The 13,588-nt window shown below is 42.5% G+C and overlaps 1 protein-coding gene across 9 annotated transcripts in view; it reads right to left on the reverse strand.

The window, feature by feature from the left end:
* Nucleotides 1–5,708: 5,708 nt before the first annotated feature.
* Nucleotides 5,709–13,588, reverse strand: part of CNOT4 (CCR4-NOT transcription complex subunit 4) — an 81,657-nt gene continuing 73,777 nt past the window's right edge. For 6 of the 9 annotated variants that reach the window (XM_080343758.1, XM_080343759.1, XM_080343765.1 and 3 more), the window contains 2 exons: nucleotides 7,417–7,629; nucleotides 5,709–6,634 (listed from right to left, as the gene is read on the reverse strand). In XM_080343758.1, coding sequence (XP_080199884.1) covers nucleotides 6,333–6,634; nucleotides 7,417–7,629 — 515 coding nt within the window. In that variant the 3' untranslated portion in view covers nucleotides 5,709–6,332. The remainder of the gene's footprint in view (nucleotides 6,635–7,416; nucleotides 7,630–13,588) is intronic. The other 3 variants (XM_080343764.1, XM_080343762.1, XM_080343763.1) reach the window with 1 other exon arrangement.

The raw sequence follows: 13,588 nt of genomic DNA on the forward strand, positions 1-13,588 counted from the left end.
TGTCTGAACAAAGAGAGAAAGCATCCTTAGTTTTTTTTTAAAACAGGACTTTATGCTTCAGACTCCACACTGGAAACCTCAGCCTTCATGCTTGTTGTCCTGGTTTTGTTAAAAACAAGTTTCTCTTTCAGTGAATTTTGCCTGTCAGCTAAAGCCTTCATATTAACTGCATTTTCCTGGAGAACCAGACACATGTTTTGGTAAACCTAGCAATGGAATGCAAACTTACTGATAAGCATGGATGGACATCTTGTGAGAGGGGCGACGAGAAACAAGTGACCAAGAAACTGACCAACTGTGTATAACATTCCATTCACGTGAATACTTCATATAAAAGTGGGAGATCACGAGGATCTCAGCCCTTTTTCCCTTTTTTTGCCTTTTCCCTTCTGCTTATGGCCGACATTAGGAGAGGACCTTGCTAGTCGTTCCTGAGAACTGAGGCCTAGTGAGAGACTGAATCCAGGTCCGGTTGGCTGCAGAGTCCAATCCAGGACTTTAGTTGCCGGCTCTGCAGTTGCTGAGACCTTCAAGATTGGTTTTGTATATTTTCTATTTTCTCTATTCTTATTAGTAGCATTAGTAAAACATCTTTAATTTTTTCCAGCTCTCTTCTCTCTGTCCTTCTTTCCCTCCCGATCGCCTGCCCTGAGTGGGAAGGGAGGAGAGGGAGGGGCAAAAGGGGGAAATGTGGGGGGAGAGGGGGTTAACAATACATCTGCCAGGGTTTTATTGTCACCCCGCAATCTAAACCCTCAACACTTATCTAGAAAGAGCTAAACCAACTTTAAATTCTTCAGTGAAGCTCAGCATACCAGGCTCCTAGCACTGTCGGTACCAACAGAAAAGGTTTCAGACCCTCCCTGAAGATCTGGGCAATGATAACGCTGGCACCTGTAGCATTCAAATGCTAAAGCCATGAAGCTCCAAAAAATACATTGTGATCTTGAAAAGAACAGCCACCCTCTGCCAGTACATGCTTTCTAGACCACCATGTTAAAGCATTGCTTTGCTGGTCGGAAGAGGAGAGAGCTGAGTGTGTCCCACCCTCTCTCCAAGCATCTCTGAAATGGAAATCTGCCCAATTTGTGAGTCTGAGGACTGGGGGAAATAGTGATCCAGCAAGATTTCACAAGACAAAACAGCACCTGCACAATGACTGTGTCCCGCTGAAAGCCTCCACCTCACCTGTGCTGCAGGAGATGGGTCCTCCTGACCACCACAGGTCAGGCAGATCACTCTGCCATCACATTTACATTAATAGGGACTTTGCTGTTGTTTTCCTCCACAGCGACACCACCCCTGTTCTGATGACTTCCACACCTAGTACCACTGCGTCATAACAAATCTCTTGCTGTCACGATCACCCAACTCACCTCAAACCTCCACCATGGAGCAGTGCAGGCTCCTGCATCCCCACAAGTCACTATAACTCCCTGTACTTGTGAGGCAAGAACTTCATTTGGACATTTCCATCTCAGGAGCCTTCACTTTGCCATATAAGCATAACAGCGGTAAGCCTAGGACAAAGGTAAACCCCAGAAAGAAGGGAAGATGAAGATCTTGCTCATACAAGATGCTCTCACATGTAGATCAGAGCATGCTGGGGCTACACAGTTTCTTACACTGGAATCTGAAGCTATGACAATACTTCACCTTTTTTTTTTTGCCTCTTTAGGAGCTTTGTTTACAGTCCCAGCCATAAACAGAAGAGAACCTGAGAGCTGTTTCCCATCAGCAAAATGTCCCAAAATAGGGAAAAAGAGAAACTGGGACTTGGGCAAAGAGGAAGAAACACGAGTTCTTACAGATACTACATCCACAGTCATCTTGAACAGATGATAATAAATCAGAGAAGCAGAAAGCAGTCCTATAGTTAGCCATATAGCCACACACTGCTAGAAGATGTAAAGCAACAACTACGCTCAATGCATGGATTCATGTCAAACAGCACTTTATTTGCTCTGCACACACTAAAAATTCCTGTCACTGGCAGCTTGACAAGAGGACAGTTCATTCCCCTCAAGAAGTTACGAGAACCTACAACCCCTTCAAGTAAGGCCGGTGACAACTCCAGTGCCCTAACCCTTCCAGCACTGTGCAACCCTCAGCCTCTTGATATACCTCAGTTTTGAGCAGTAAGTTTTTATGCCAGCACTACAGCTTTCCCCAGCAGGAATTAGTCACAGGCAATACAGCACCTGCCACACGGTGGATTTACGTGTGCTGGAGGCCAACACCAAACTCAAGCTCCTTTGGAACTTCAAGCAACTTCCACGCACCCTGAGGGAAGACACAAACAAGAAGCACCCAGGCAACTGTTCTACAATCTTCCCAAGTGTATTTTTCTAAGCCCCCTTGCAAGGGTGAGGGAGGACATTTGTGCATGACCCATTCTGTCCCCAGAGAAAAAAAAAGGTGTTCAAGCCAAAACTCTCCACAGCAGCACGACCAGCTCTACCAAACCGTAAAAAAAACAATCAAACCAAAACAGAACACCTCCCAAACCAAACAAATTAACAAAAAAACCCAAAACACAAAGCCAAAAAGCCCTAAAACCACCACCACAGAAAACCAAAACATGCCCAACAAAAACCAAACTACCCCCCTAAGAAAACTCAAACACCCTGCATCTTCCCTTAAATTCAGCATCTTGAGTGCCTATGATTAAACAAGCATCTCAGAAGAAAACTGTTTTGGACAGAGTCCATAATGGAGGGAAAGGAAAACAAAAGTTCGGAGTTCAGGAACTAGGATACAAACCCAACTTCATGATTAAAAACTGTCCTGGAAGCTGGCAATGGTGTCTGAAGTGTAGTTAGAGCAGCCCTGTCAAGACACTACATTTATAAGGGCAGACACCTGCTCACTCTTGACTTGCAAGTAGGAAATAGAAGTTATAAAAGGAATTTATGCAATGGCTCTTCATCTTACCTAAAAGGTAACATTATACTCCCTGCTGTAATCCAGAGAAACATCATTCCCTTATTAGATATTAAAAAGGAAAAAAAAAGGCACACAGTATCAGCCCAGCACTGCCGACCCCCAGTTACTATGCTTGAATTGAGAATTCTTTGAAAGTGCAACACAGCTTCTTGTACCAACACATTCTCGGCTAACAACTCTTTTCCTTCCCTCAACACGCATCCGTATCTGTTTTGCAGGAGGAGGAGTCTGGTCCATCCTTCTCTAGTTTCATCTACACCAGACACCACCTACCAAATGAGTTGCTAGTCCTGAGTCACCAGCCTTTTAATCAAGGACCATTCTGCGCTTAATGCAAAGAAGAGCTGCAAGTGTCCACACAAGATGTAAAACAAGAGGCCACGCACTGAGAAGATCACATGGACACTCTCCTTTCAGTAAAGGTTCCTGTACAGAATTTTTGCTGCAGGAAGAGCCCATCAACAACAAAAACCTTAAGAGAAACTAATTGAGCTCCACATGGTTGAACAGAGTGAAATGCCAGGTTGCTTCCCAACCTGGGGGGGATGCAAGAATCACCATCAGACAGCACATAAAACTAGGCTAAAAGAGGCAGAAGCTGCACCCACACGTATCAACCTGAACATGGATATATTTTAGTAATACCAGCATTACCCACTCAATAAATCTTTTTTTTTTTGGCGGGGGGAGCACCCTAAAGAGAAAAATCATTCTAGTTGCAAACCTTTTCCTGAAGGCTAAGAGTTTGTCAGTAGGCCAACCACACAAGCTGTTGTATGGGAGCAGGGAATAAATACTCCCCAGAGCAGCAAAAGCTTATTTTCTATTGGTAGCAGACCACAGGCACAGGTTTCCCTCAACACGTCCTACACTTCAACAAAGAGACAAATCAAGAATCAATGAAGGCAGCAGCTTCAGGAATTGCTGTGGTACAGAGGAAGCAGTTACAGCTTGCTTGGGAAGACAGCTTATTTGCAAGGTTAGGAGGGGTACCCTTCTAAAAGAGAAATGTTAGAAGTCAAAATATGTCTGTCTGTAACAACTGTGGAAGGACAAAAAAAACCAAGCCCATTGCATCTTCCCCAGCACCTTCAGCAGACTGTTCCACTGGGCTGCATCCCCAGTGCTGGGCTGGCAGCAGGCACTGGCACAGGGGAGGACGTTCACAGTCCCAGTGATCAGCACTTCTCCTTCCACCACCAGCAGTTGCAGCCGGGGATCGTGCAGGGGCTTGACTGGGTGACAAAAGCGTCTTTGCTTTGCTGGGGGGTGTTGGCATCAAAGGGTGTGCACGTCCTCTCAAGTAATCAGAGCACATGATTGACCTGCAGCAACGATACCTGTCCAGAAACAATTCCTAACACGGGCGGTAAATACAACACTACACAGCAACACAGGTAAGAGCAGAGCAAAAGCAAGCAATTGTCAACAAGTGACATTTTACAATGCAGCATATTCAGAGTCCCTTCACGCAGATTCAATGCCTGGTTCCCCTGTCCAGCAATCGATTCAGGACCTGCTTCCACCCCCTGGACTGTGTCAGGCCAGTCCCCAAACCCCAGTTTGGTGCCCACAGGTCGGCGGTGTGAGATCACTTCCATGGCCCCACCAGCAGCAAACAGGAGGGCAGCCACCCTGAACTACACAGCTTGCACTGGGTGAGATGTGCTCCTGCACTGGCACCGCTAGGATTTCAGGCACTCTGCCATCCTCGTGAGCTGCATCAGCACAGCACCCCAATCAATCACAAGGCTGCTGGTTTTAAATATCTTTAGTTGGAAGTATTTGAGCTTGCCAGAGGCCCTTCTGTATGTGAATAGCTCTTCACCCCCCGTTGTGCAGTGACAATATTTTACAGCTTTAAACGAGGATGCTGACGGAAACAGAGTCATAACTAGAATTCTCTGCCACACTTTCAGACACATTTTTGCATGCTATCTGTCCCAAATACCATGGCATTTAATTTGGAAAATACAAAGAAGCTTTGCATGCTTCAGATTAAAAGAATACCACCAATAAAGAGACAAACAGCCTCTAGCTATTGCCATGAGTAAAGACAACAGAATCCCTTTAAAAATTTTAACATGTGAAGTGTGTATGCTTTCTCCACTCTTCAGTATAGAAGTCACCATGCAAAGTAATATTTCCATGAAAAAGTGCTCCAGTTTAGATGAACAGGAAAAAAACCACAAAACATGAAATGATATACGGTTTTACCAGATGCAGTAATTAAAATTCCAAGTTTAAAAAAAATGAAAAGCAAACAAAGTCATCATCAAGTTTTCTGTTTTATTTAAGATTTTAGTTTTAATTCTGAAGAAAGAGGTACATTTCCTTGGTTTTAGTTTTAGCATCAGGTTATAACCATGTTTATTTATCTGTTTCTCTTTTCCTGTCTTTTCAATACTGCACAAACGTCCAGAAACTACAGGGTTAAGTAAAAGCTGCAGGCAGAGGAGGTCAGAGGTTGCTCCTGATGGTGATCATGTGGCCCCAATGCAGTGCTATCCCAGAGTGCCCTAATCAGGTGAATCTTTGTTTTTTTGTAAAAAAAAAAAAAGAAAGAGAGACTGACAGAGGAGACAGAAAGACTGAAGTAAATATCACTCGTGTTTCAGCTGCTAATTATATTATGTATATGCTAGGTATTAAATCTGTGAATACTTTTAAAACATTAAAGTTTACTTTAAATCTAAAGCCAAAATTAAAGAAAAATCTTGTTCTCCCGTCTTTAAACCACTCTTTAGCAACATGCTGGTTACTCTTAGCTATAAGTGTTTTGTCTTCCAACACACTTCATGTCAAACTCTGACACAATAAAATCCCCTTCTCAAAAAAAAAAAAAAAAAAAAAAAAAAGAAGAAACGTAGCAATTTCCCTGTGTAGTGCCACACTGAATGCAAAATAAATGCCAGGCCACTGCTTGCCCCACGTATTCAGTAACTTCATTTAAATTAAATACGTTTTTCATGTTTCTGCATTTGATTCTGCATTGCATTTTTCCCCTGCTGCAGATTGACTCTTTCCCACTAGGCAGAAATACTCATGTGCAAAAGACATAAGACAGTAATATTCTCCTTAAGCATTGAGACTGCATTTTGATTTCTCTCTCTCTTTTTTTTTTTTCCTTAGAATGGTCAGAAGATATTTCGAACAGTGCATTTCAAACACTGGCTCAGCAGAAACTTAACGAAAAGATACGGTCATGACCCTGTGATGGCATTGCATTTGGGGGGGAGGTTTGATCAGGAACTGGATTCTTCAGAAAGAAAGATATGACAGGGAACAGTAGGTGGGCATGGGGAGGAGTCAGGGTGGGACACTTCCTGCATTTCTAACGTTTTGGGTTTTCTTTATTTTTCTTTTTTTAAATTTTTCCTCCTTTCCTAATGACGATCCAGCGCTGAGCTCTGTAGTAGATCTGTGGGGGTTTTACTGGGGGGTCTGAAGGCTGTCTGAAAGCCTGGAGGTGGGGAATGGAAGCTGGCGGGGTTTGAAGGAGGAGAGTAGGGATTCCAGCTGGCTCTGTGCAGAGGGATCTGTGTGCCGAAGGGGTTACTGTGGTGCGTCTGTGACGGTGCTGCACTGGGGCCGTCCACCTCTGTAAGGGCCTGAAGAGATTTTAGCCAATGTGGAGGATTGTCATCTTGAAGGGTGTCTAAACTGTTTCCTGTGGATGCTGGGATACCTATGAAGAGAAGAACAAACAAAAACAGGGATACAGGCAAGTCAGAGCAGAAGCAGTAAGCTGAGCACAAAGGAGGTCAATTTAACCTTACAGAAAGCAACAGTGAGAAAACATGATTAGTTTGCACAGATAATGCATTTTACATTATTATAAGTAGTTACCCTGCCCACAAAACATTTAACATTAAATCCAGATAGGAAAAAGTTCCCCCTCAGAGCACTTCTTCATAAAACACACATTTTTCTATCAAACATCCTGTGCAAGAGTGCAGGCCTGTTAACTTGACCTTACAACACCGAACTACCAGTACACTACTCTTCCTCTGCCTACTTAACTCATGCTTCAGCCTCCCTATCAGGGAAACACAATCAGACAGCCTTATAAAAGAGAGCTTTATAAACAAGTGGAGTACGTCCCTTTTTAAATAACAAAGTCCAGTGAATGCCTTCAGTGCCTCAGGACCAGCAGCGCACATACCGGACATGCCACCCAGCAGAAGGGACACCTAGGTTGACCCTAGAGATAAACACTGATCCACCTGACTGCCTGCAAAGGTCCTGGGCATGCATTGCAAAGGCCTGAGTGATGCTTTGTTACACCTAGCAGTTCCACAAAAATTCCTGGACCCTCGAGGTTGTGTGGATGGAAGCTGGAAGAGACCACCGCATACTGACTTTTTCTTTTTTTTTTTTTTTTCTTTCTTTTCCAGGTGTAAATCAGTTTGTGCCAAATACCCATTTGTTGGTTTGCCAGCAGAGCTTGAAGGAGTGAGAAACAGTTACCTGTGATGATTGCGGGGTCCATCCAGCTGCCAGGGCTGTCCCAATTCAGGCTGTCGGTGGTGGCAGTGTTGGACGTTGGTACACTGTGGTTGGCGTTGGAGGGGGAAGAAGCATTGGGCAGTCCACCAAAGTTGATGTTAATGTTCGGTAGAAGTGCCCTTAGCCCGTCCTGCCATTCCTTCATATTTAAACTCTCTACAGAACTGCTGTTGTCTAGGAGATTTACCAACAAAAAAAAAATGAAAGATAAAAAAAATAAAAAGCTGAAGTTAGAAACAGATGTCTTTCTTTGCTGGGGTACGGGATTTTGTTTTTACTTTTTAAGCTAAGCATTTAATACTTTCCCTATCAAAAAACTAGGGTCAATGTTTATATGATTGATGGATTACTCAGAGGGACTGGCAGGTTTTAAACCAAATGTAAGGGAGTGGGAGAAAGATTTAACTCCTCCCCCAATTCATATTTCCCCATTTTTTTTTTCAGTTCAGAGGATTGAATAATAATGGGCACAGTGGCTATTTCCCCTATTACTAATAGGGGAAAACCTACCAGATCCTTTATGAGAATACCTCTGTTGTAACCTAGATAACCCAATTCGGCTGCATTATTAATGGGCGGCAGGCTCGAAAGGGTTGTTTTATTTGTAGTATATTAAAATGAAGAAAGGCTAGGTAGGGCTTTGGAATAGAAACCGAACATGAGGAACCAAGGAGGCGGAGGAATATCATAGAAGTTTTTTGTTTTGTTACAGCTTGCTCATTCACAGCCCTACAGATGTTCTTCCGAAGGAAATGGTAATTAGGTTCTCATGAAGTTGGAGGGAGGGCAATTTCCTCTTGCAGTTGAAGAACAGTAGCGAAAATTCTTTAGAGACCTTTTGGAATAATTCCCGACAGCAACATCCTCAGAACTTTGGTTAGAAGCAAACCAGCTGGACACCAAAACAGTCAAGTCTCAGCTATTTGCCTAAATGTTTCAGGGCATGTATTGAAAAAGGACAACAGGATAATGTGGCTATTGGCACTACAGAAAATGAACCCTGAATATAGATGTTACACCATGCTGTCTAGAATAGACTATCAGGTTCTGCAATCCATTTCCTGCTTTAGGTATCTCAAAGCAAAACAAACCAGACACAAGCTTCCTAGTATTTAATATCCAATACAGAAAGTCATAATATATTTGAAAATAAAATGTTGGGTAGTAACACTGCCAGTACACTCTTTTTGACAAAAACCTGGCATACATTTTTTTTTAACCATCTCTGGCTGTCCTAATTGAAGAAAGGACCTTAATGTCAATCACAAGTGTTACAGTGATATACTTATATAACGCTGCTACTTCATCAGCAACGGAAGAGACTTATGTCTTTCCGTAAAGTTAGAGAATATCACTAACTTGCAACTCTGTGTGTTGGAGAATGAAGAAAGCAGCTTCACTTGCTATCAAAACTCGCCTCGGCCATTTTTGTAAAGCTGAATGCTCAGAAAGAACTGATGGCTCAAGCAATTACCTTTTTGTAACCGGAGGGGAGGAAAAAAAAAAAAAAAACAACAAAAACCAAACCAACCAAACAACAAACCAAGTTCTTGAAATCCTGTGCTTTCATGCAGAACTTCCCTTCTTCTGGCCAGAGCTTTTTTAGAATAAGATTCTGCTTCTGTACAGAATTACAGCAAGCAACTTCAATCACAAATCACAGCAAGTCACACCTCAGTCCACATCACCACCTGAACTCCAAAACAAATTACTATGCAAATCTACTATACCCACTTTGCCTACGATAACTGTTGGAGCAAAGCATTTATTTCTAACCTAATGCAGCTGGTTTAACACAAGCATCCATCTGTACACATAAACGTCCCTACGTAGCAAGATGGCAGCTGACACCTAGAACGTCCGCAGCCAGACAGACTGATGCTGTGCATGGAGCCTGCACATGGATAGCAGCACAGACACAAAGAGTGTACTAGGAAAGATCATCCTCTGCGCCCAGGCAAGTTTGCAGAATACATTTGACCACAGACTCTGGGAGGTTTACAGTCAACTGCTGTGACGCCCACTCACTGTCTGGGGCTGAGGAATTGCTCCTCAGAGGTTACACCTTGAGGTACCTCCATGGGGACGACAGACAAATCCTAAGCATTCCCCTAAACAGCTTAAAAATCAGGTAGTGGATGTAAACCAAAAAGCCCATCCATTACAACACGCATCATGTTACATCTAAAGATTTAAATTTTAGGTGCTACGAGAGAAAAAAAAATAGTAATCGCAGAACTGCAGCTCTGCCTCAAGCAACTTAAGATGAGCTTTTTCTTAGCAGCTTAGCACACAGAAGCAACCCCATCTTCAGACATGAGTGTGACTGTATTCACATACTGTGCACAGCAACGTGCTCTACAGTGCCTGCTGTGCAAGTCACTTTGGGTAAAAAAAAATACCCAACAAGTATCAGGTTTATCTGTGATTTGTTCTGTGTTCGTTTAGCATCAAGTCATAGTGCACATAACCAGCTTTCACTACTACTTCATTTCTCGTACTGTAAATCAAATGTACTTCCTGTTCCTTCCAGAGCTCCTACTTCTTTATTTGCAGTCCTAATGCACACAATAAATAGCTTCAAAGAGTTTGGTACAATACATTTTTCATTCAAAACTATAAAAAACTTCTACTTAAAAAAAAAAAAAAATCTAGTTACATGATCCTGGGGTTAAATAAATCAAAGTTTTAACAAGTAATAGTCAGAAATATCCTTAATAGATATTTGCTCACAACTCTGATGAACATCCATAGCCTATTTGAGACAAGTTCTAAATTCATTTTTTGGAACAAGAGTAGCCAGCTCACCATCACCAAAAAAACTGGGCAAAAGATTCTGCATTGAACACCATCAGTTTCCGCTTTATTTTCTCACTGCTGCTTCCAACAGTTTGTGCAAAGAAATGCAGCTGTTTAATTACTTGCTGCTACTACAGGGCAAAAAGCACACACAAGATGCTGACTATGACCATGCATTAGTCAACAAACTTATTGCAGTGCCTGCAAGCTGGGGACCTGTAAACTCATTATGATCTTAATCATGGATGTTACTGACCCCCAATGTGCCCTCAGAGCTCATGTGCATGAAAATAACGTGTAGCAACCTACACACCCACAACATGTCATTGAGGAAGTCTAATGAAGACAGAGCCAGCAAGATGTGATGACTAATAAAATATACATGCTTTTGTGATGTTATTCTCCATTTTAAAAGAGACATAATACAGCATACATGGGAGTCCAGAAACACAGCAAGCAGTTGAGATACAAGATTTTCACAGAATGGAAAAGGCTGGCACTGTTTGGTGAGGAGACAACCTGTAAGGCAGCCATAGAGCACAGCTGTTGTGTTGTTCTAACACGGAACAAAAGAAAGTTAGGAGAAATTGAGGAGGACTGTCCTTTATCTCAACTATCAGTACAGAATTCACCTGGAATCACAGAAGAGATGAAAGGCCTAAAATGATTCAGTATCTATAATACCTGCATTATTTGCTAGCAATAAGGAAGTTTATTAAAATCTTGTGCTCCTGGGTACAGAAGTGACAAATCCAAAAAACTTACTGTCTTTTCCAGACAGCTGGGTTTGTGGGGCCAAAAGGCAAAAACATTGCCCTCTGATAGCAAAGAAAAAGGAAGCACCACATTACTTGGGTGTCTCTAACAGGGTTTTCCAACTTGGCCAATAAATGCAGAGAGTTTTAAAAACACAAAACCAAAGAAAAAAAAAACAAAAAAACCACACACAAAGCCAAACAAACAAAACCACTACACCAACCCAAACAACCAAAGTTTCATAGCTTTGTCAGATTGCCAGCCTCCGAGGAGAAATGCTGCAAACAAATTATTCTTGTAATATGGGATTTGTTAAGGGATTAAAATCACAGAATCACAAAATGTTAGGGATTGGAAGGGACCTCAAAGCTCATCCAGTCCAATCCCCCTGCCAGAGCAGGAACACCCAGATGAGGTTATACAGGAAGGCGTCCAGGCGGGTTTTGAATGTCTCCAGAGAAGGAGGCTGCGCAGCCTCTCCGGGAAGCCTGTTCCAGTGCTCTGTTACCCTTACTGAGAAGAAGTTTCTTCTCAAATTTAAGTGGAACCTCTCGTGTTCCAGTTTGAACCCATTACCCCTTGTCCTACCATTGTTTGCCACTGAGAAGAGCCTGGCTCCATCCTCATGGCACTCACCCTTTATATGTTTGTAAACATTAATGAGGTCACCCCTCAGTCTCCCCCAAGCTCAAGAGCCCCAGCTCCCTCAGCCTTTCCTCACACGGGAGATGCTCCACTCCCGTAATCACTTTGTTGCCCTGTGCTGGACTCTCTCCAGCAGTTCCCTGTCCTTCTGGAACTGAGGGGCCTAGAACGGGACACAATATTCCAGGTGTGGTCTCACCAGGGCAGAGCAGAGGGGAAGGAGAAAGCAGATGGGATAAATAGAGAAAACCATGTTCTGCAGCACTACCTGCACTGCCCTCAGAGGCCTCTTACTGGCTATGACAGGTGAAACACCCAGTCAGAATTAAGTCCTGATGTAACCCAGTATGTGAGCAATCTCCAGGCTCCACACAGTGATACCCAAACCAATTAAATCAGCATGTCTGTGCTGGAGTCTGACAAGTTCTAAACCAGAGGCTAAGCGAAAATGTAAGTCCATCCCAGAAGCAGGAGTTACTTCCATCCCCTGAAGAATATAAATATCTTCAGAAGAAATTACTACTCACCCCTCAGCTGTTCTGTTCTTTTTGTTAATTATGTTTCACCTTGAAGTCAGTACCACAGTTAAAAATGAGAAAAGGTTAGCTCTCAGTTAATACAGATCTATTAAAAAGGGCATTTGCCTATTACCTTTCCTTACTTCTAAACTTAATTGGCCGAGGAAGTAATTTTTTTACAAGCTAGCAGACTTCTCAGTTGGATGATGTAACCCAGGAATGTGAGAACCAACACAACACGCTCTCCCTCTCTCAAGTAGTGGGAACTCTGTCTCCTTCCATAGCCTCATCCTAATTTTAAGTAGTATGTCCACAGACAGTGGGAAAACATAGAAGAAAACAAGTTAAAACCCAATTGACCAGAATTAAAAGATTTTTACACATCAAGATAAACTGGTGATTCCTCCTCCCATGCTCCAGCCTTTCCCCATTGAAAGCACCACTATTCACATGAAAAACACACATCCTGAACTGCAGTCTTCCCTTGGTGTGCATTTCATAACGCTACCTGGCCTAGTGGAAACTTGCATTTCCAGAGGTGAACAGATCCCACAGTTCTAGCACTGAACTTTTTCATGTGTCTAAGGCAGTATGTCAACAAGAAAAAGAAGCACTTTTATGTATGAACAAAAATTTTCAAAGTCAACCACTGTATTAAAGTGAGCAAAGGGAAGGGAAAAAGCTTAATCAGAAACTCAGCTTGTCTACCCAATTTAAATAAAAAATGCTTACAGTTAGCTTAAAATAAAATATGATTGAGAAGACTGAACATTCATCTGTATAAAAACTGGTCATTTAATGGATTTCTAAATGAAGTCATTGCTCCATCGTGACATTGTACCAGACAGTCTGGTGGTGTTACTTCAGCATCCTCCACCTGCAATGCCTTAACATTATTCCTTCACATCAGGCAAAGCAGCCTGTGTTTGGGGGAGGGAAGGCAAAGAGGATGATGGCCGACCCAGAAACACTGTTCTGTTGTACATAATCAATACTTTAGAAGATGTTTGCACGGTTGTATTGGCACAGGCTGTTCTGTGACTTCGTAATTCCAACAAATGACACCACAATGTATACCCAAAGGTGTTTCAGATCTGCCTGCACCACCTTTGTGATGCTGGCATGCTTGATCTTTTATATTGAGGGTAATGGGACAGCATGTCTTACTGTTTACTTGGAGACAGACAAGCCCACTAAAATGAATGTCCTACAGAGACTGGACCATTCCAAATTATTGCCCCAATTCTGATACAAGTCTATGATCAAATCAATACCGAAATTCACACAGTACCTGCTTAAATAGACTGAGAGCAAAGCTCACAAGACCATCACATTAAGTAAATGTAAAGCAAGTGTAGTTCTTTGCCAAAATTACATTACAAGTTATTACAAGAACCTGATTTGGTATTAATTGT

The sequence above is a fragment of the Nesoenas mayeri genome (genome assembly GCF_963082525.1).
Source record: "Nesoenas mayeri genome assembly, chromosome: 1".
Taxonomy (NCBI): Eukaryota; Metazoa; Chordata; class Aves; order Columbiformes; family Columbidae; genus Nesoenas; species Nesoenas mayeri.